The sequence below is a fragment of the Sorex fumeus genome, unplaced genomic scaffold, assembly GCF_029834395.1.
Source record: "Sorex fumeus unplaced genomic scaffold, SorFum_2.1 ptg000035l, whole genome shotgun sequence".
In the NCBI taxonomy this organism is placed as follows: Eukaryota; Metazoa; Chordata; class Mammalia; order Eulipotyphla; family Soricidae; genus Sorex; species Sorex fumeus.
In genome coordinates this window covers 15,440,313-15,464,508 of record NW_026606092.1, presented here as the reverse complement: position 1 = coordinate 15,464,508, position 24,196 = coordinate 15,440,313, and the positions used below count along the sequence as shown (strand labels likewise).

Sequence of the window (24,196 nt, the reverse complement as noted above, 5' to 3'; positions counted from 1 at the left end):
GTCAGCATGGTGATCATTTTTTTTTTCTTTTTGGGTCAGGGACTGGAGTAGGTAGGGCATTTGCCTTGCAAGCAGCCAGCCTGGCTGAGCCAGGTTCGATTCCTCCACCTCTCTTGGAGAGCACGGCAATCTACCAAGAGTACCTCATCCGCACAGCAAAGCCTGGCAAGCTACCCATGACATATTGAATATGCCAAACACAGTAATAACAAGTCTCAAAATGGAGACGTTGCTGGGCCCGCTTGAGCAAATCGATGAACAACGGGAGGACAGTGATACAGACAGTGCTTTTTGAGTCACACCTGGCGATGCACAGGGGTTACTCCTGGCTCTGCACTCAGGAGTTACTCCTGGCAGTGCTCAGGGGACCATATGGGATGCTGGGAATTGAACCTGGCTTGACCGTGTGCAAGGCAAATGCCCTACCCGCTGTACCATCTCTCCAGCCCCAACATGGTGATCATTTTTGACAAATGTAGTTCTTTGACAAATTATTTACATTTTTTCCAAATTCCTACTTTAATAATTCTAACTCAGAATTTTTTCACTAATAAATTTTTTTAAAAAATAAAGAATTTTTAAGCTCTCTTAAAATTTTGTTTTAAACTTTTTTTTTGGTCATTTTCAAGTTGACGCGAAATTTTTTAAAATGCATTCAGTTAGGACAATTGTATGATTTTTCTCATAGCATTATTTATTTTAAAAATGTAATTTCCGGGACTGGAGCCATAGCACAGCGGGTAGGGCATTTGCCTTGCACATGGCCAACCCAGGTTCGATTCCCAGCATCTCATATATTCCCCTGAGCACCACCAGGGGTAATTCATGAGTGAAGAGCCAGGAGTAACCCCTGTGCATCGCCAAAAAACAAACAAACAAAAAAAAGTAATTTCCTTAAGAATTTTGAATGACTTTGGAAATTGTGAATCTGTTTGTTATAAATTTCCCAACCATACATAAACTTGCCTAAATAAAATCTTTTGACTCAAATGTAATTCATTTATCTAGTTTATAGGATATGAATATACAAAAATTATTTTTCTGTAGAGGGGCCAGGAGGGCAGGTCAGTGGTTGGAATCTACCACAGGTGTGTGTGAGGCATAGGGTAGGTAAGACAGAGAGGGACCGTACTGGGTAAAGAGATATACATAATAACCTTTCAGTCTCTGTATTGCAAACCACAATGCCCAACAGGAGGGAGAGAGGGAGAGGGAGGGAGGGGGAATAAGGGGGAAGAGAGAGAGAGAGAGAGAGAGAGAGAGAGAGAGAGAGAGAGAATATAGGTGCTTGCCATAGAGACAGGCTGTGGAGGGGGTAGTGCTGGGGATGGCGGGGAAACTAGGGACACTGGTGCTAATAGGTGTACACTGGTGGAGGGTTGGGGGTATTGGAACACTGTATGAATGAAACCCAATCATGAACAGCTCTGTAATGGGCTAAGTCATGGTGATTCATGAGTTATAATAAAAAAATTGTATATATAGAATTATTTTTCTGTGTACTTTTGTAAAGTGGCACACTTATATTTTATTTTGTTTATATGATAGTATGATCATTTTTTTTCTCCAGAGGAAAGTTTCTCATTGGGAATGAAATGGTTGTATATCTCTCTGTGTTTAAGCTGCTTTTCATCACTCATGTTCAAAGACAGCCCATGCTCTTGCTCTCATTCTGTTTATAAATTTGAGTCACCAGCTGGGTGGAGGACAGAGAAGTCTCACATGGCTCTGCAAAAGGTCCCTTTACGTATCATTTTTAGACACTCTATGACCTTTGATTATGTTACTTTATTGAATGTTGTCAGAGTTAGCTCTGTAAAACGTTGCCAGCAAAGGCAAAGATGAGTAGCTATTCCAGCAAGGTGAAAATCAAAGTTATATCTGACCCATAATTCTGGCCTTAAGCTGCTGCCTCTTTCTTCATTTATTTTTGATAACGTACTTAATTGGTTCCATGTGGGCAAAGCAATTTACCCTGAGATGATTATTTCTGCCAGTGGGATATGCAGGCTCAGCCATCTGCGAGGGAGCACAGTTGGCCCCTGCAGATGAAGTGTTTGAGAATGTGTAGTTTTCAACAAGGCTAGGTAATTTTCAAAAAAAAAATGACAGCACAAGTAGATCTGTTAAGGAAAGGTAAAATTCTCAGTAGCAAAACAAGAACGTGATTAGAAGTTAATGGCATTTACAGGACATCAGTGAAATGGATGAAGAATAACTTGGTCTTAGAGATCCTTCCTTAGAGATCTTCACCCTGAAATACCCACAAGTCTGGGAATACTGGGCACTCTCCAGAGAAGTGTTTCTCAACCAGGATGCCCCGGGATATTCCAAGGGGAGTGTAAGTGAAAATTGCATACTTCTTAAGGCACAAACTGTGACTCATGCCATACATACACCATAGCATGAGACTAAGTGGATAACTGGCAGCATGGTGGAAGAGGGGTGGTGGTACAGGAATGAAGCCACCATCAGAAAAAACAGAGAGAGAGAGAGAGAGAGAGAGAGAGAGAGAGAGAGAGAGAGAGAGAGAAAGAGAGTGGATAACATTGGTTTGTCTTCTCCCTTGCCACAGGGAGCTTAGGTTTATTGGGTTACACCCATTGGGTTACACCAGTGCTCCTGAGTCGCTCCCATTCGTCTGTGCTTATCTGTAACTTCTTTGTGCTCTCTTCCCCAACCAGTCTATCACCTTTTTCTCCTAATCAGATTCTGTTAACTTGTAAGATCAGATCCTTCTAAGGACACTTGACTTGTATTCATGAGTGAAATATGGTTTTCTCCTCTCCTTATGTCTTTTGCATAGTTCACTTTAGACAATGCCCTTTTTGTATAGACACAGGAAGACAATATTATACTTTTGTAACTTGGAAGTTGATTGACTCTGAATAATATTCACTCCCGGGCATCTGCTTTCTCCACTTAAGGCTCAGTCGCCCTTGGTTCCTAGAAACCCCAAAACAGGGTCCCAACGAGGGACTGAATGGACCCAGGGCAAGCTCTGTGAGCTACCCTGGCATCAAAATGGGCCAGGCCAAAGTGCCACAATAATTAACTATAAGTTAAGAGCATGGTCATGGACAGATTCTATTATGATGCAAAAATTAACGAAGAGATTAGGACCCTGCTAGGGTTAGGAGAGACTAATCTGGCCTGACACTATAGCGAGATAGCCCCAGGAGAGCAATTCTATAAGCTTAATGTATCTCTTACTGTGTCCATACAAAATGACTAATGTTATGAACGTTTATATGTTTGTTGGACAAGGAGAGGAGAAACACACCCACGGGATTCCGCTCTTGGGTGCGTCGTCTTACTGAATGCAAATCTGTCCTAGAAGAAGCTTCCCCTGAGGGAAGGATTTTACCTCTGTTGATTGTATGACCACACCTACGTGTAAGCCCCAACCCCTGATGCTTTGGGATTTAACAAGGCTGTAAGAGTGGGCTGGGGGATCCAGAGAGAGAATGAAGGAGATCCAGAAGGAGAATGAAGTTGAATGGGGAGGCAGGAGCAGGAAGGAGAAGTATGACAGAGCAGGATCCAAGAGGAAGATGAGGGGGATCAGGGAAGGGGGATTCAGAGGAGAAAGAGAATGGAGATGGGAATGGAATAAACTGCAACTGACACCAACCAACCTGGCCCTTATTCCCTCCCTTCGCCATCAACCTCCTCCGGGTGGGGGAACTCGGGGTGGGGGAAGCAGCACAAGACTACCAAACACAGGCGGGTCGGGGGGGAGGGGGTGGGGAGAGAGACAGAGACAGAGACAGAGACAGACAGAGAGAGAGAGAGAGAGAGAGAGAGAGAGAGAGAGCGCCACGCGGCCCCTTTGTAATTTTATTTTTTGAATATACACATGAGAGAAGAAAAGTTCCTGCCTTAGAGGCAGGCTGGGGTGGGAGGTGGTGGTGGCAAGAGAGAAACTGGGGACAGAAATGTACACCCGTGAAGGGATGGATGTTGGAACATTGTATGACTGAAATCCAATCGTAAATAACTTTGTAACTGCATTTCACTGATTCAATTAAAAAATTAAAAAATAAATTTAAAAAGAAAAAACTGAAAAATACTGCGTTAGAGTGTGACAGTCATGGGCTTTCCCACTTCCTGATATAGATGCAAGGCCCAAATACTGGTACTTGGCTGAGGGCTTCTACTGGAGATGGGATCCTGTAGAGTGTAGATCCTTCTGCTCTGCCTCCTGCATGCCAAGTGAGGGTGCTGAAAGGCTGTTGGAGTAGTGGGGCCCTCTGTGAAGACCACAGATCCTCTCTCAATGGGGCCTTGCAGTGGACACCTCCCAGCTGGATTCATTACCATGCCAATCCCACTATAGAAAACCACTCAATTAAACCAAAGCAATTGCCACCTTCACAGGTGAAATGTCAAACATCAGAAAATTTGTAAAGACTCAATCTAATGTTAATACTTACATGTTAACAAGTCTAGATAGCTTGACGCCCCGGAATGAATTTTTGAAAATTGAAAATCTGAAATATACTTTCTTTATTTTATTTGTGTGCCAGGAATTGAACCTGGGCCAGATACATGCTTTACCTCTGAGCCATATCCTGGATGCCTTCATAGTGTCTTTTATTCTATTTTTAAAAATTTTTTTTAAATTGAATCACTGTTAGATAGACCATTACAAAGCTATTCATGATTAGGTTTCAGTCATACAGTGTTCCAACACCATCCCTCCATCATTGTACATTTCCCAGCACCTGTGTCCCCAGTTTTCCTCCCTTCACCCCCCCCAACAGCTTGACTCTATGGAAGGTGCTTTTCTTCTCTCTCTCTCTCTCTCTCTCTCTCTCTCTCTCTCTCTCTCTCTCTCTCTCTCTCTCTTTCCTTTAGGGCATTGTGTCTTGCAATGCAAATACTTAAAGGTTACCAGATATATCCCTTTACCTACTTTTAACACTCAGTTCTTGTCCAGCATGATCATTCCCAGCTGTTATTATCAGACTGGTCCCTTCTCTATTTTACCTACCCTCCACCCACACACACTTGTGGTTGACTCCAACCATTGAACCAGTCCTCCTAGGCCTGTTTTCCCTGACTGTGACTGTGGATATTTAATATAATATACATGATTTACCACAAATGGATGCAGTCACTCTGTATCTGTCCCTCTCCTCCTGACACATTTCACTCAGCATGATACTCTCCATGTCCATCAATTTATAGGCAAATTTCATGACTTCATTTTCCCTAACAGCTGCTAAGTATTGCATTGTGTAGATGTGCCATCCATCCATCTTTACCCATCCATCTGTTCTCAGGCACTCAGATTGTTTCCAGATTCTGGCTATTGTGAATAGTGCTGCAACGTACACACAAGTGCAAATGGTATTTCTGCTGTGTATTTTTGGGCCCCCAAAGTATATTCCCAGAAGTTGTACTGCTGGGTCAAATGACAGCTCAATTTCTAGTTGGTTTTTTTTTTTATGTAGGAGTACTGCTATTTATTCAGCCACTGATTAGCTGATTTAATTGGGCATGAACTCCACCTTACTTTTTTTTTTTTTTGCTTTTTGGGTCACACCTGGTGATGCACAGGGGCCACTCCTGGCTCTTCACTCAGGAGTTACTCCTGGCGGTGCTCAGGGGACCATATGGGATGCTGGGAATCGAACCCGGGTCGGCTGCGTGCAAGGCAAACACCCTACCCGCTGTGCTATCTCTCCAGCCCCCACCTTACTTTTTTTTTTCATTTTTTATAATTTTATTTATTGAATCACCATGAGAGCAGTTACAAATCTTTCGGGTTTTACTCTCAATCATACAATGAAACACTCGTACCTTCACCAGTGCCCATTCTGCACCACCAAAAACCCCAGTATACCCCCATCCCACACCCTCCCCCTACCTGTGGGGCAGGTGATTTCCACATTACTCTCTCTCTACTTTGATCACATTCAATATTTTGACACAAGACCCACCATTATTATTCAGGATTTTAACCCAAAACTCAGATCTGCTGGAAAGGTAACAGTAGACAGTTTGTTTTCTATTGCTGATTAAAAATAATATATGATGTCGCATGACTGTAGTAGTGGTCGTGTGATTTTGAAATTCCGAAATTTTAACACTTAAATCTGGAGGGATATCTGCCCAAACTTTCTGGGTTCTGAGATTTGTTCCTGAGTCTCTGGGATCATGGCCATTAAGCAGCTTGATCAGGAGCCAGAAAGGCCGTTCATGGGCAGCAACTCAGGATCTCATTGGGACGAGGAGGAAAGGGCTGGTTCCACCCCCATCCCATGAGTCCCCGCGTGTCTCATCACTGAGGGCCCAAACCTGACTGTCCAGTGACCTTTGAAGGATGGCAGCCACCGAGCTGCCTCAGGTGAGCAGGCAGAAGGACAACACCCTTTCCCCACTGGGGTGGCCCGGCAACAGTAACCTACTGTGGGGTCCGGACGCATTTCTGCCAAAAGCCACTGGGTTCCAAGATTTGTTTCTGAGTCTCTGGGATCATGGCCGTTAAGAAGCTTGATCAGGAGTCAGGCCGTTCTTGAGCGACGACTTGGGGTCTCGTTGGGGTGGGGAGGAAAGGGCCAGATCCATTCCCATCCTGTGAGGCCCAACATGTCTCATCATTGAGGGCCCAAACCTGATTGTCCAATGGCCTCTGGAGGATGGCAGCCACCAAGTTGCCTAGGGGTGAGCAGGCGGAGCGACAACACCCTTTCCACCCTGGGGTGGACTGGCGACAGTAACCTACTGTGGGGTCTGGACACATTTCTGCCAAAAGCCACTGGGTTCTGAGATTTGTTTCTGAGTTTCTGGGATCATGGCCATTAAGCAGTTGATCAAGAGCCAGAGAAGCCATTCATGGGCAGTGACTCGGGGTCTTGTTGGGATGGGGAGGAACAGGCCGGCTCCACCTTCATCCCATGAAGCCCCATGTGTCTCATCACTGCGGGCCCAAACCTGACTATCCAGTGGCGTCTGGAGGATGGTGGCCACTGGTCCGCCAGGGGGAACAGGCCAAGGCATGAAATCTTTTCCCACCTGGGTTGGCCTAGCGCCAGTAACCTACTGCAGGGACCGGACACATTTTTGCCGAAAGCCATTGGGTTTCAAGATTTGTTTCTGAGTCTCTGGCCATTAAGCAGTTCAATCAGGAACCAGAGAGGCCATGCCTCCAATTATGTAGCTGAGCCCAAGGTGGTTTGTGGGTGTGGCTCCCACACACCTAACTTTTGGCCATTTACTTTCTTGGTAAACTTTGCCCCAAGTTTTTGGGGTCTGGCCAAAGGCACAGCAGCAATTTTGGGGTATCTGGAAGTCTGAAGACACCATTAGGTTGCTGATGCACTCGCCTCACAGGTACAGATTGACCTACTGGCAGCACCATACCCCCAATTTCTAGTTTTTTTAGGAATGCACATATTGTTTTCAAAAAAGGCTGGACCAGTGAACATTCCCACCAACAATGAAGAAGAGTCCCTTTCTCCCCACATCTGTTCTCTTGTTCTTTGGGATGTGTGAGATGATATCTTATTGTTTTGACTTGCATCTCCCTTATGATTAATGATGAAGAACATTTTTTCATGGACCTTTTGGCCATTCAGATTTCTTCTTTGAGAAAGTTTGTGTTCATTTCTTTGCCCCATTTTTCTTTTTTTCTTGTAGAGTTCAACCAGTGCCTTGTATATCTTTTTTTATTAACCCTTTATCAGAAGGGCATTGAGTGAATTACCTTTCCCATTCCGTAAGCTGTCTTTGTATCTTGGTCACTGTTTCTTTTGAAGTGCAAAGGCTTCTTAGTTTAATGTACTCCCATTTATCTTTGCTTCCATTTACTTGATCAGTGACATTTCATTTTTGAAGATAGCTTTAGCTTCAATATCGTGGAGAGTTTTGCCTACATTTTCTTTCATGTACCTTATGGATTCAGGCCTGATATTGAGGTTTTTAATCCATTTTGATCTGACTTTTGTGAATGGCGTTAGACAGAAGCTGAGTTCATTTTTTTACAAGTAGCTGTCCAGTTTTGCCAGCATGACTTGTTAAAGAGGCTTTCCTTGCTCCATTTCACATATCTTGTTCCCTTATCAAAGATTAAATGATCATATATTGAAGGGTGTGTGTCGGGATATTCAACCCTATTCCATTGGCCTGCAGGTCTGTCTTTATTACAATACCATGATGTTTTAATTACAACTGTTTTGTAGTACAGTTTGAAGTTGGAGAAAGTAATGCCTTCCACCTTCTTTTTTTCAAAGACTACTTCAGCTATTTATGGGGGATTATTGTTCCATATGAATTTCAGGAGTGTTTGATCAATTTCTTTGAAAAATAGGTAACCTTATAGGGACCTAATTGAATCTATATAATACTTTGGGGAGTATGCCATTTTGAATTGTCTTTTTTTTAATTGACATTTATATTGGGATAAATATAAATTCAATAGCTGCCTTAAGAAATGATATGAAGAACCCCTGTGTATCTGTTTTTTCTTTCCCCAACTTTGAAACATTCAGTTGACACATTCAATCCACCTTTCTTATTTAGACTTTCCCCCTTTTACCTGTGTCCATGTATTTGTGCCTGTGTTTAGTTAGTGCCTCTGTTTAGTCCTTCAGCTCTTAACAAATGAGTGTTTGAAACAGCTTAATAGCCAAAGATTCTTCCTATTGGTATCCTCTCTCCTTCCCTAATATTGAGCAAGCTCTAATATTTTCTCTGAGGTTGCTGAGAGGAAAAAATATTAGAGCTTTTCCCAAAAAACATGGTCATTTTTAAATGTTATATAAAAGAAACCATACTAAGTCCAAACTAAGTCTTTTTGATTAATTGTTTCCACTCAGCATAATTCCTTGGAAATCCATTCAGGTTGTTGACTTGATTGCTGATGACTATTCCAGTTTGTTTAACCATTCCTCCAGTTTGGGGCTATTACAAATAAAGTGATGGTAAGCCTGTACATGAATAGAAGCTTTTGTTTATTGGGGGTAAATGGCCAAGAGTGAAATTGAAGAGTTATAGGTATTTGCGTGTTTAGTTTTTCAAGAAACTACAAGTATGCTTTGAGAAACCTTTATTTATTTATTTATTTATTTAGTTAGTTAGTTAATTAGTTAGTTAGTTATTTTGTGTATAATATCTCCGGGGATGGCCAGGGAGAGGCCCAACAGCTTTGACACTTGCCACCGTGTTGGGGTGGGCCAGAGCAGCCCAGGCCATGGGGCAGTCGGTGGATGAGACAAGGGCCAAGCCAGTTGGTTGATCAGATGCCCTTTATTCCATTCTACCCACACACCTGCCCCAGTCTCTCTGAGCCCCTCATTCTAATCTCACACTGCCCCTCATTCCTGTCTCTTCCTGTCTCTCCTGCTCATTTATCCGTCTCCATCTCACAGCCTGGGCTCTCTCTCTCTCTCTCTCTCTCTCTCCACGTGCCTGCTCCTGTATTCTTCTACATCCTTCTCCCTCTGTCCCCCTTGCTAGTCTCTCCATGGCCCACTTCCTGGCCCTGCTCTCCCTCTCATCTCTCCAACTCTCTTGTCTCTCCAACTTCCCCAGCACTCTGGGCCTATACTTCACCCCCAGCCAAATCAACATAAGAAAGCCCTTCCTGACTGCCAGGCTCAAGGGTGGAAACATCACCTAGGGGTATTCCAAAGCCCTTCTTGACTGCCCAAGAGCAAAAATACCTCCTAAAGTGTTTTTCTCCTTTCCTAGTCCAATAACTCTACCAGCATCTTAATCCCAGTTATTTTTGTATGGATATAGTAAGAGATACATAGAGGCTTGTAGGGCAGCTCTCCTGGGAACATCTTGCCACAGACTCAAACTATAGAGCTCAGGGCAGATTAATCATTCCTAACCCTAGCAGGATCCGAATCTAGTTATTGCTTTATGGATCATTACAGAATTTGTCCATGACCAAGCTCTTAACTTATAGTTAAGCATTATGGCATTTTGGCCAGGCCCATTTCGATGCCAGGGTAACACATAGCTTACCGCTTGCCCTGGTTCCATCCAGTTCCTCATCAGGACCCTACCTTTGGGCATGCTAGGAAGTAAGGGCTGCTGAGGCTTAGGTCAAGAGAAGAGATGCCCAGGAGGAAAATATCATTTAGAGTTAAATGACTCCCATATAACTAAAGCATAGCGTTTACTACTGTCTCCCTCTGCCCATACAAAAAGGACCTTGCTCTGAATAAACTATACAAAGGACTTAGGGAGAAGAGGAAAAACAATATTTACAAATTAACAGAGCACAAAGAAAGAAGTTACAAATAAACACAGAGGAGTGAGAGCACTGTGATGGGAGCAGCCCAATAAACCTAAACTATCTGAGGCTATGCAGGAAGGACAAAACAGTGTTATCCTACAATTTTGCTTTTGGGATCACACCCAGCGATTCACAGGGGTTATTCCTGGCTTTGCACTCAGCAGTTACTCCTGGTGGTGCTCAGGGGACCATATGGGATGCTGGGAATCAAACCCGGGTCAGCCACATGCAAGGCAAATAAATGCCCTACCCGCTGTACTATTACTTCAGCACAGAGAAGCCTTTATTTAAAACATGCAAGTGTCTAATATCTAGTTTCGGTCTAAACAATCATTTCTTCATACTTTTTGCAGCCACACCATATCCTGGTGGATTTAAGTGTTTCACCTGTGAAAAGGCAGCAGATAATTATGAGTGCAACCGATGGGCTCCAGACATCTACTGTCCTCGAGGTAAGCTCACTGTAGTAACATGGGGTTCCCCAGAGCTGTCCTTGAGGAAACAGCCCTATTGACTGTAATGTGTGTACAGAATGAGACTTGTTTGCAACCTTGACCACACTCCTCTTGGTGACTGTTAGTAGACCTTCATATCACACCCAGTGACTTCTTGGAGTGACTTCTCAGACCCAGACAGACTCATAGAACTTCCCTTTTTCTCAGTGAAGTATCCTTGAAGTTCTGAAGGAAGTAAGTGTATTTTTCCACCCCCCCCTTCCAAACCAGCCAAAGGCAGGGTAGGAAGAGAATAACCAGATTCATCGCCATTCTTGAAAGCATTAGTCATTGCCCAGCAACTTCCTTTATGCAAAGTACGAATCAATGTTCATATAAAGATTCTCTTTATTATATGTCTTGCCACGGGCGTCTATCCTGAAACTGCATGAAAGCGAGAATTCTAAATGTCATCATTGCACAAATAAAAATGCTGAGCTTCTTCCACTATTAAGTTCTTTTTCAAAGAATCGATGGATGTCCAATTGAAGCATGAAATTTTGACCCTTTCAAACTGAAAAAAAAATGCTTTCTACTCATCTTTCTTTTATCTTATTGAGTAAAAATTGAAGGCTTCACTTGGTAACGGTCACAAAAAATGTGGCTGTTTTATTTTTGGAGCAAAGTTGATTGATTTGATGGGAAGATAATGAAAATGGGCATCTTACAAACACGTTTAAGTGAGTAGTTAGATCTGCTTCCCTGCTGAGCTAATCCAGTTGTGAAAATGACTGAACATACCAATATCCAAATCTGTCACTTTTTCAACATAATGCAAGAGGTTTCACACACACCTCATGAAAGGCACTGTGTTTCTCTTGGAGGACTAGACTTTGGGGGGGAAATTACAATAAAAGTTACCTAAGCCAGTGCTATTGAAAGCTTTCCCCCAGGCTGCCTAGGAGAAACATCTGCCGATCTTTTCATCATCCCTGGAAACTGAGGTCTCGCTAGACTAGTGGTTCTCAGGTTTTTAGCATGATCGTCACTCCCTGGAAAGGAGTACTCAAACACCAATTTCATTTCGGGGACTGGAGCCATAGTACTGGATAAGGCTCTTACCTTAAAGGCAGCTAAATCTGTTCCTTCCCTGACACCACACATTTAGTCCCTCAGTCACAGCCTGGAGTGATCCTTGAGAACATAGCCCAGAGCACAGCTGGAAGACAGCCTGGGGTTATCTGCTGGTCTGGAGACGATGTGTGAAAGAGCCCCAGCTCTGTACAAGAGGAGCCATGGCCCCGAGGTTAGGGGTCTGCATTATTTTGTGTGACTGCCCCATATGACATGAATGAATAAGGCCACAAGCCCCTGTGAGCTGGTCCCCCATTTGTAGGAAGTGAAACCGCAGTATTATCATTTCAGCTTCTCCTTGTTTAGTTTGAGGTAGAGATGCTAATGGATTTCCCCAGAAGACCACAGGGAAGAGATAAAACATGGAGATGCTAAAGACTGGCTTAACCACCAGTGAGTAACTAGCAGCCATCTGGGTAATTGCAGGGACGCCTGCCTGCCTGCTACAGTCACACATTTCTGAGTGATTCAGCCTTTGCCTACAGGTCCCACTGCAGAAAAAATCCCCAGTTAAGCAGAAGTTTGGGGAACCAAAAGTGGTACTGGGGATCAGACCCAGTCAGCCACATGCAAGACAAGTGCCCTATCCTTACTATCTCTTCTGCCCTGTACTATCTCTTCATCTCTTAAAGCTCCAGTCCAAGTCTGATGGTGGACACATATGTCAGAAGGAAAATAGTGTCTGGAAGAGAGAACTCTGCTTGAGTGCTTCCTAGGTGGCAGTGCTAGGGTGGAAAGATATCACGGGGTTTAAAGCACTTGCCTTGCATGCAGCCAATTTTGGTTTGAATCCCAGCATCACATATGTCCCCGCTCCCCAAACTTTGCCAGGAGTGATCCCTGAGCACAGAATTAGGAGTAAGCCCTGAACACCACTGGATGTGACCAAAAAAACCAAACAAACAAACAAGAAAGTCAATTCCAACTGGGTGCTTGCTTTTGAGTTCAAAACAATCTTCCAGGAGTTGGAGTGATAGTACAGTGAGTAGGACATTTGCCTTGTACCCGGCCAACCCAGTTTCGATCCCTGGCATCCCATATGGTCCCCAAGCACTGCCAAGAGTGATTCCTGAGTGCAGAGTGAGGAGTAACTCTTGAGCATTGCTGGGTGTGACCTAAAAAGCGAATTAAAAAAAAAAACACAAACAAAAAAACTTTCAAATGACCAGATACCTAAAATATCACAGCTCTGAACACAACTCTCCTATTGCCCTATATTCCCTTCCACATTAATCTTTCTGTCCTTGCGTTGATAGGGGCAAATGGAAGTGATTCCCTGAGGTTCATGGCACAGAGCACCGTGCCAGACTTTTTGAGGGGGGCAGGCAGTATCTTAAAATGAAAGCAAGGACTTCAGCTGGAGAGATAAGATCTAAACCTATTAAATGTCAAAAGCAGCAGAACAGAGGAGGTGGCAAGTAAGATATGGCATGAATGCTATGGAAGTTTAAAGGAAAAACTGGTATGCTGCCCCCGGCTTAAATGCCAGGGACAGCATAATGGACTGGAAGACTGCATCAGCCTGGTAGGTGGGTAAGAGGGGCATCTCTGGAAAGTCATTCAGAGAAAGTGTGAGGAGGACTCCCAGTGGTTCAGCTCAGGGAGACTCCAGTCCAGGGCCTGGCAGCTATTTCAAGTCAGACAGAACCTGGTAGGTGGGGTTACACATCAGGATGGGGACTAAAGTTGGAACTTGAGACTGAAAGCACACTTGGCTTCCCTCTTATGCGTTCCAGTTTCCACGAATCATTAATTCATTCCTCTCGGGGTTTTTTTTCTCCCAGATCTAACAGTGAAAATAATACTGTATAATAAGCCTGAAATATCAAACATGTCCAACCGCTGAAAACCAATGACTCACCCTAGCTTTGTTGTTACTTATTATCATTCGTTATTAGTTTATTGGAAGCATCTATTAGACTATAAAGAGCTTTAGGAAGGGTGGTGAGTAGTGAATTTGGAACTAGGTTTCTGTGAGAATCCTGCTTTTTGTGTGTGTGGTTTCTGTTTTGTTGATTGGTTTTTTTGTTGTTGTTTTGGTCTTTTTCTTGTTGGTCCTATGTGAAAGACAAATCACATAGGGGTGTCACACATTGTTATGTGAAATAGTTGACTAGGTTTTAATTATCACATGACAGAATTTGTTGAAAGTGAAAAAAGAATTTTGTGCAAGTTTTTAACTGTGTGCTCGGGTGTGTGTGTGTGTGTGTGTGTGTGTGTGTGTGTGTGTGTGTGTGTGTGTTGAGGAGTGTGGAGTACCAGATAGTGTTCAGGGTCTCCAACTGGCTCTGTGCTCAGGGGTCACTCCTAGCAGTGCTCAGGGATAGAACTGGGCTTGGCCATGTAAGAGGCAAGAGTCATAACTCCTGTGCTATGCCTCCATTTCCGAAAGTATTTAATCTTATTTTTAAGGAAAAGTCCACATCCCCACAGCTTGTATGTGGAGCAACAGACTTGATGTAAATCTTCATTTGGTCAAATAAGCTTCCAGAAACCCTCATTCAGACAGTCAGAGGTGGCATTAGCTGGTTTGTTGTCAACAAGCTAAGCCTGTTTGTTGTCATTCTTACTTTTGGGAAGTGTTTCATAAGTTAATTCCTCTTCCATCACACTCTTACTGCCCATGTTGCCACAAACTTGAGTTCAGACTCATCCATCTCCAGCCCTAGAAAAAGAATTGAAGATCCCATCCAAACTCACTCATGTCCCTCCACATACTTGATTTCCATTTAGTTTTCAGTCCCCAAACATTTTCTGAGCTTAATTTCATCCACTTAATTCCATCCACCACTCTGTGCAGTTTTCTTGCTTTTCTAAGCCACAGTACGACAGGTTTTGAAATCATATTTATTATAGAAGGAATCCTCTGGAAATGAGAAAGCAAAACAAGAGTTGAGCATTGCTTGCATAGATACATGTGGTTTTTATCTGTGACTTTGAGGTAAGATGCAGAAGCTTCTCAGGAGAGGAACAGTCTGCCTTTCTCTTAACAGTCTGTGGAGTTAAATGGCAAGTCAAAACACTACAGGTTTGTAAAAGGCTTGGTTTGTGGAGGGTACCTAAGCCACAAGGATTTAATGTTCTTTGTTAATTATGAGGTACAGATATCTCCCTTGGAGGCAAACTCTTCATTTGAAATTACTGCTGAGTTCATATCAGACCAAGAGAAACCTCAAGATAGAAGAGCATTGTTCTCTATCTCACTTCTGGGGTACTTACTGTTTTTCTGTGAGTGAATAAAAAGATGGGCATGTCCCCAAATAGCTTTCTTTTTAAATATCTAATATCTGGTACAAGCAGGAAGTCTGAGTGCCATCTACAATTCAACTAAAGATCTCTGGTGACAGAGTTTCTGGAAAGATATCTTTGAGTTAACTCTTTAAATAGAGACTAGGCTAAGACAGACAGGCAGTCTTTATTTTTGTCTCGAGAGCCCGGCAAGCTACCAAGAGTATTCGATATGCCAGACACAGTAACAACAAAGTCTCCAATGGAGACGTTACTGGGCCCGCTCGAACAAATCGACGATCAACGGGAGGGCCTTTACTTACTTACTTACTTACCTAGATGTGGGTGGGCTTTAGTTTTTCATTGAGACAGATGGTACTGGATCACAACAAGCAGTGTTGGGGTCTTACTCCTGCCTCTGTGCTTGGGGATTTCTCACCATGAAGTACAGGGGTTCAAACTGGGACAGATGCAAGAGCCTTAACCTCTGTACTACCTCTCCAGCACCTGGATTTTAATTTAATTGTGTTGGATTATTTAGGCATTCTTTTGCTTAGAATGTAGGTTTTCAAAGTTTCTGTCATTATACAGCATTCTTTATTTTTAGCTCTGAACTCCATAGCCCTCAGACCTACCACCTTCTAATAATTTATCTATCAGTGACCCCCCCCCCCATTTTCTGAGGTAGAAAAATTATCTCACCTACTGTAGGACTCTAGGGTGTTTCTTGCTCTCTGATGAGTAGCTTTGAACATTAACCAAAGATATTAGTTCAATGTTATCCAACTCTTTTGGTTGCTAAGTAATGAGATAGCATTCACATCATGTTACACTACTAAATGGAAGTCTTCAACTCCCTTGCTTTAAGTAATTTTTTTAAAGTTTAACATGCATCATATAATAGACAAGATATAGTAGAATAGATAATAAGTGCAATGCTCATCGAACTTTCACAAAGAGAACTTGCTGTGTGTCTTTCATCAAGTAAAGCAGTAGAAGTCAAAAAGACCTCAATCATTATACTCATTTCCTACAAATAATGAAGCTGGGGCAGCAATTATTGAGTTTTCTATACAACCATACCTTATCTTATTTTACTTTGGACTTTTTTTGGGGGGTCTCCCCTGCTTGAAGGTCCAGTTTTCTGCTCCTGGCTACACCCTTCCTAGCAGTATGGTCCTGACATTTCAGTTCTGGGGGGCTACCAGGTTCATGCTTAGCAGTGCCAGAGACATGACATGAGATGACAGGGGCTAAACTTGGGGGTCTCACCCCTTCAAGACATGTATCACACAGACTTTTGAACTATTTCCCTGGTACCAATACCTCATTTCCTTGTGCTTCACAAACATTGTAATTTTTTATACAAGTTTCAATTTTATGACAACCCTGATTCAAGCAAATCTATTGGTGCCAATTTTTTTTTACCAGTTCCCATGTTGGTTAGCATTAATTTAGCACCCTGTGCTTTTTAATTCAGATATGTATATTCTTTTCATACCTAATGTTCTTGCACATTTCCCAGGCTATCTTATAGTGTAAACGTGACATTTACATGCAGTGGAAAACAAAAATAGTTCATGTGACCCTCTTTATTATGATATTTGCTTTAGCGTTAGTGGTCGGGATTCTAATCCAAAATATTTTCCAAGGTGTGTTTGCAAATGAAATCATAAAAGACATACACTTTAATATTCCACATTCTGTATCTGAAATTCTCTCATGATTTTATAGCACTAGGTCATTTTTCCCTCACAATATACAATAGATTTATAAATGTGCTCAAGTCCTTTCATTCTGATGTTGGTAGACAGTTGGAGCATTTCCAGATTGTGAGGCCACATGCATTTTTTGTACGTGTCTCTTGGTGCATGGGTGTGTTCATTACTTCTGCTCTATCCCAGCAGGGGCTTCTGGTATGAAGCATGCAGGCTTTGCCCCTACTAGATACTGCCTGATAGTTTTCCAGTGTGACTGTACCCCATGCCCTCTCCACCCCTTCACCCCACCACCCCAAATACCTGAGATACCAGTGCCACACAGCCTTGCCAGTGTTTTGGTTTTGACAGAAATAGTGGATGCAAGAAAGTAGTGAAATGCCAGCTTTCAAATGTCACAAGCAAGGAATCCCTATGGGATGATCATTCTAGGTCCTTGCCCTCTCTGTCTCTCCCTGGCATCTTGGGGGCTGCACAAGACTCTGCTAGACTTCTCTGCTCCTTATTAGGACTTTGTGTATCAGCAAGCTCCTCTAGAACTGAACAGGGTCCCTGAATGTCCGCTGAACATAGCATGTTCATTTCACTGGTCCCAGGCACGGTTTAATTCGTCTGTCTTTTATAGTTCAGCTGTTATTTGCTTATGCTTTGTTACTGTTATTTTGGTTATTTTGTCTAGTTATTTACTTCTTGGTAAGAAGATAGATCTCTATAAGCATTGTAATTCTCGTACTTGCTCTTTAACTAGAACTTCCAGCAATTCTTTAATTGACAGTTTTACAGTCGTCCAAAGGAGACAATCCATTCTTTGTATCCTAAGAACATTTAAACCTATTTGATTTTGGTGTTTTTATCTGAGTAGTTTTTATCTGAGTAGTTTCTGTTTTATCTGAGTAGAATGCACCACATAGGAAGCATTTGATGAGTTTGCACTCACTTTCATTCATGTAAATTGTTTTTTTATTTAAACGCCAAGATTTACATAATTATTTACAATGGGGTTTCAGGCATACAATATTCCCACCTCCATCCTATCATCCCTGCCCCACCCTCCACCTGTGACCTCAGATTCCTCTCATCCCCTGACTCCTTCCTTGACAATTATTTTTTTAATTTTATTAGTGAAACACCATGAGGTACAGTTGTAGACTTATGAATTTTTGTGCTTGAATTTCAATTATATAATGATCAAATACCCATCCCTCCACCAGTGCCCATTTTTCACCACCACGGGTCCCAGTATCCCTCCCACCCCCCCATCACCCCCATCCCACCCTGCCTCTGTGACAGGGCATTCCCTTTTGTTCTCTCTCTCCTTTTGGGTGTTGTGGTTTGCAAAAGAGGCATTGATCTATGTTTGGTCTACTTTCAGCATGCTTCCTCATCCTGGGAGGATCCTTGTCATTTAGGTCCCATGTTTACAGTAGTGTTGGATCTAATGGTTTAGATATATGCAGATCTTTCACCTCTTCACCACAGAGGGACCCAGGCCCCCAACCCTTGTCCCTACACCATGTCCAGATCTCCTCTTTTGGATTCCCTTCTACTTTTCTCCCTCTTGTTCCTTGGAATTTTTGTTTCTGTACCTAGAGCCAGTGTTTTATCCACCTTTGCTCCTGCCATTCCCTAGACAGTTATTCTATGATCTATAGATTAGTGAAAGCATCCAGTATTTGTCATTGCCCTTCTAACCTACTTCACTTAACATAAGATCTTTCAGTTCCATCCTAGTTCCAGTGAATCACATAATTTTCTCCTTCCATATGGTTGCATAGTCTTCCATATACGTATATGTATATGTGTGTATACATATACATGCCTAGATTGTTGTTTCCCTCTTCCCTGCAAAGCTGATATCCTCACGCCACTCAGTCTCAAATATAAAATGCTCCCTAAGATCATCCTTCATGCTCATCCATAATTTCACTCCCTGGCTGGAGAGATAGCACAGCGGGTAGGGCGTTTGCCTTGCACGCGGCTGACCCGGGGTTCAATTCCCAGCATCCCATATGGTCCCCCGAACACTGCCAGGAGTAACTCCTGAGTGCATGAGCCAGGAGGAACCCCTGTGCATCGCCAGGTGTGACCCAAAAAAAAGCAAAAAAAAAAAAAAAAGAAGAAATGACTCTGCCTCAGTCCCTGCCAGGGGCAGGAGCATTTCCCGAGGCTGAGAGGGTCTTTCTGGGTCAAGACGTGCAGCTGTGCTAAAAATTTCAGGGCTGGAGCGATAGCACAGCAGGTAGGGCGTTCGCCTTACAAGCGGCCAACATGGCCAACCCGAGTTCGATTCCTCTGCCCCTCTCGGAGAGCCCGGCAAGCTACCGAGAGTATTCGATATGCCAGACACAGTAACAACCAAGTCTCCAATGGAGACGTTACTGGGCCCGCTCGAGCAAATCGACGATCAACGGGAGGGCCTTTACCTTTACCTTTACCTTTACCTTACATATATATATATCTTATATCTTCATTATCCATTCTTCTCTCATTGAACACCTGGATTGTTTACATAATCTGGCTATTGTACTAAATGCTGCAAAAAGCATAGTTGTGCACAAATTTTTTTGAATGGATGTTTTTGCATCTTGTTTATAGATACCAAGCAGTGAGATTGCCAGGTCATATGGTAGATCTATTGTTAGTTTTTTGATGAACCTCCATAATGTTTTAATGTTTTCCATAAAGGCTGACTATCCCACCAGCAGTTTATGAGAATTCCTTTTTCACCACAACCCTACCAGCGGAAGTTGTTTCTATCCTTTCTGTTATGTGCCATTCTCACTGGTGTTATCTCATTTTTAATTTGGATTTCCCTGATAATGAGTGATGATCAATAGTTTTTCATATGTCTACTATACAACCATTTGTCTACTTCAGAGAGTGTATTCATTTCATTTTCCCATTTTTTAAATGTGGCTATTAGATTATGTTCATTTTTGTGATGTACATCTTGGATGTCACTCCTTTACCTGATGTGTGAAGAAATAGGAAACATAAAGAAAAAAAACTGAAAATTTTAGAACCATAGAATATAGTATCAGAATAAAGAAATATAAAGGGTAGAGAAGGTAATTGGGCTGGAACGATAGCACAGCGGTAGGGCATTTGCCTTGTGCCCAGACAGTCTGGCCAAGCCGGGTTCAGTTCCTCAACCCCTGTCAGAGAGCCTGGCAAGCTATTGAGAGTATCTTGCTCTCACGGCAAAGCTTGGCAAGTTCCTCGTGACGTATTTAATATGCCAAATACAGTAACAACAAGTCTCAAAATGGAGATGTTACTGGGTCCGCTCGAGCAAATCAATGAAAAACGGGAGGACAGTGACAGTGACAGAGAAGGTAAATAGAGGGAATATAGAAAAATAGAAATGACCTAATACAAATAACAAAGATAAAAATATGCATAATCTCATGATCAGTAGAAATTTAAAAACTTATAGGCTATCATTGGTATCGCAGGAGAAAAGATAATGGAGGTTAGCGCTGAAAAAAAAATGCACTCAAAGAAATTACTGCTGAAACTTTCTGATTTGGTAAAAGATAAATCTTTCAGTTTCAAGAAGCTAAGTGATACACAGAGAAGTAAAATTGAAGAAATTCACACAGGATATTTAATAGCCAAGCTTCTGAAACTAAAAACAACAATATCAGTGTATCACTGTAATTCCTTTGTTTATCGATTTCTTTGAACAGGCACCAGTAGTGTCTCAATTCGTCCTAGCCCATAGATTTTAGCAAGTGCCACATGGAGGCTCTTTCAGGGTCAGGGGAATGGCACCCATCATTGTTACTGGGTTTTGGCATACAAATATGCCACAGGAGCTTGCCAGACTCTGCCATGTGGGCAGGATACTCTCAGTAGCCTACCGGGTTCTCCACATCAAGACCCTAACAATCAGAAGTTGTGCAGCCACAAATGCGGCCACGCTTCTGCAAGCTTGGTTTTATAGTCTCTGGGTCTTGGTTGTTGGTGGGATTACCCAGCGCCAGGGGCAGTTGATGGGTGTAACACTTAGGTACTAGAAGATGGGTGATCTGGGTGGAGGAGGCCCAGTCCCGATCTGAGCAGCCTTGGAGATCTCAGCCCTGGGTCCCACATACCTGGTTCCTCTGCTGGTTCCTTCATGCATGAGGCTCCTCCAAGCCTGTGGACAGTGGTCTTAAGCATGGCTGTGGCTGGTTCCGGAGGTCTTCAGCTGCCGGAGCTCTGCTCAGGGTGGCGAGAGAAACTCAACCCGCCCCTCTCCAAGGGGCTCCCAGTTAAGACAGCCAGGCACAGGGGCAGGAGACTCTGTTCTCTTCTGGGAGCTTAAAAAACAACAATAACAACAACAAAACTGAAACAACAAAAGAGAAACATACCATATCGAGAACATTGATTTGAATGACATAAAGGTGCTCTTCAGCAGCCATCTAAGCTCTACAATTTAGGTGAAATAGATCCTACCTCAAAAAACATACCCATCATGATCCATTCAGGATAGATTTGTTTGATTTAAATAACCCTATAATTACTAAGAAAAATGAACTAGTAATTTAAATTTTTCCTCCAAAGAAATATCTAGTACCCGATGGGTTCATGGAAGAATTCTATTAAAATTTTAAAGAATATACACCAACCCTACATTAACTCTCCAGAAAATAGAAGAGAAAGAAACACTTCTAATTTCATTCTATAAATATTAAATTGTCTTGAATACAAAATTAGGCAAAGACCATATCCCCCCAAAAAAGAAAATAAACAAATCTAGCTACATTTACAAAGACACATTCTTAATAAAATACTAAAAAAATTTATTGATTTTTAAAATTATGCACTATGACCAAATGGGGTTTATTCCTAATGTGCCATGTAATCCCAAATAATAGCTGACTAAAGAAAATAAAATCATGATTTTTATCAACTGACAGAAAATGCATTTAGTAAAATTTAACAGCATTGTTATTCAAATCTCTCAGGAAAATAGGGACAGAGAAATTTTGGTTTCTTCAAACACCAGTGCATGCCCCCTCCTGAAATATTATTCGACTTAGTATTTTCCTGTTAAGACTGAGAACTAAGAATATTTTGACCATTCTTACTCAGTGCACTGTTAAAAGTTTTGTTCAGTGCAAGAAATAAAAAGTATGTAGTTTGAAAAGGGAGAAATAAAACTGTCCCTTATTATAGATTTTTTAGAAAATTGCAGCAAATTCTTTTTTAAAAAAGAGAATGAATTCAAAAAGGTCACAGATATTAAGATATACACACATTACTTAATTATATCAATATATTCTACCAATCAACCAGACACAGTAACAACAAAGTCTCCAATGGAGACGTTACTGGGCCCGCTCGAGCAAATAGACGATCAACGGGAGGGCCTTTACCTTTACCTTTTACCTTTATCAACATGTGGTCATTAAATGTAAACATAGCAGTTTAAATTGTCAATAAAAATTAACACTTACACATAAGTCTTAAAAAATTTATACAGGATTTCCATGCTAATACTAATCTTAATACTAGTCTTAATACTAATGAAAGAATCCAAAGAAAAACTAATGAGGGGGCCATACTGATGAATTAAAGCACCCAATATAGTAAAAATATCAATTCCCTTTAAATTGATGTACAGTTTAATACAACTCTTGTCAAAATATCAGCAAGATTGTCTGTAGATACTGACACTATTAGTGTACAAATTATATAAAAAGCTAAGAAACTAGAATAAAACAATTTTAAAAATGAACAAAATTGGATGACTCTATTCTATTTCAAGATTTATTATATGACTATAATAATCCAGACTGTGGTATTGGCTGATGGGTAGAAACATAGATCAATGGGACAGAATAGAAATCTCAGAAAGAGTTCTTAAAAATGTGCCAAATTTATTTTTGACAACGACACGAATGGAATACAATGGAGAAAATAGAGCTTTTCCAATAGATGGTGTAAAAGCTTTGGGAATCCTTGTTTTGTCACACACACACACACACACACACACACACACACACACAACATCCTTGGCCTAAGTCTCACACTTTCACAAAAGATAACCCAAGATGATTCACAGATTTGTGTCAAACCATTAACCCAGCTAGCTAAAAAATTCATGGACTTAATATAAAAAGCAAAATCCATAAAAGAAAAAAGTGATTAATTATATTGTATCAAAGATTTTAAAACTTGCTTTGTATAAAATAGAGTTAGAGGCTGAAAAAACTAATGCAAAGTAAAAGAAAATATTAGCAAATCATGTATCTGACTATTATATATTTATAATATATATAATAAATAATTTGCTCGAGCGGGCCCAGTAACGTCTCCATTGGAGACTTTGTTGTTACTGTGTCTGGCATATCGAATTCTCTCGGTAGCTTGCCAGGCTCTCCGAGAGGGGCAGAGGAATCGAACTCGGGTCGGCCATGTTGGCTGCATGCAAGGCAAACGCCCTACCCGCTGTGCTAAAATTCAACAGAAAAAAGATTAGGAAAAGAATAAAAATAGGAACCGATACTTCATCAAAAATAAATGACATGTAAAGATGTAAAGATCAACATCATTAAGTATTAAAATTCAAATTAAGAATAGGTAAAATTACTATATGTTCAACAGAATGGCTAAAACTATAAGTTGTGCCAAAGGTTCGTAAGAATTAGGAGAAACTGAGACAATAGTATAATGGGTGGGGTATTTTACTTACATATGGCCAACCTGATTTGATTTCCAGCACCCCATATGGTCCCCAGATCCCCGCCAGGGGTGATTCCTCAGCACAGAGCTAGGAATAAGCCCTGAGAACCACTAGGTGCTCAAAATCCAGTAAGCCAAATAAGCTCAACACACAAAGTAATAATCATAATTAGGAGACAGTAGAGAATTTATACATTGTTAGATTAGTAGACGTGTAAAATCATACAGCCACTCAAGAGAAGTACTATGGCATTTTCTTATACAAGTAGCCAGCTGTCATACAACTAGTAATTCCATTTCTGTGCATTTATTCCACAGATATAAAAACTTGTGTTCACATAAAAAGTTCTGCACAAATGCGATGCCATCTTGCTTAAATATGTTCCCAACATTTATGGCCTTCCATTGGGTTAATGATTAAATCAACTTTGATATATTCATGCCAGGGATACTTTCCAGCAATAAAAATAAACCTGGTTAAGTCTCAAGTTAATTAAGCAAGTCCATATTCCCATTCTCAGAAGTTCACTTACTATCTGATTCTACTTAATATAAAAGGCTATGGATGAGAAAATATTATAAAGTGTAGCATAGATAAAATGTTGCTAAGGGCAAGGAGAGGGATAGATAAAGAGGGAAGAAGATATAAAAGAAGAAGATTATGCAAAGTCAAACTGAAGTGTTGTGATAGTTACAGGGACCATGGTGCTTGCCTTGCATGCATATGGCTCCAGAGCACAAAACCACGATTA

The 24,196-nt window shown here is 41.6% G+C and overlaps 1 protein-coding gene across 2 annotated transcripts in view; it reads left to right on the top strand.

Moving 5' to 3' along the window:
- Nucleotides 1-24,196, top strand: part of LYPD6 (LY6/PLAUR domain containing 6) — a 182,061-nt gene that overhangs the window by 135,695 nt on the left and 22,170 nt on the right. For both annotated transcript variants that reach the window (XM_056117570.1, XM_056117569.1), the window contains one exon: nucleotides 10,609-10,707. In XM_056117570.1, the coding sequence (XP_055973545.1) occupies nucleotides 10,609-10,707 (99 nt within the window). The remainder of the gene's footprint in view (nucleotides 1-10,608; nucleotides 10,708-24,196) is intronic.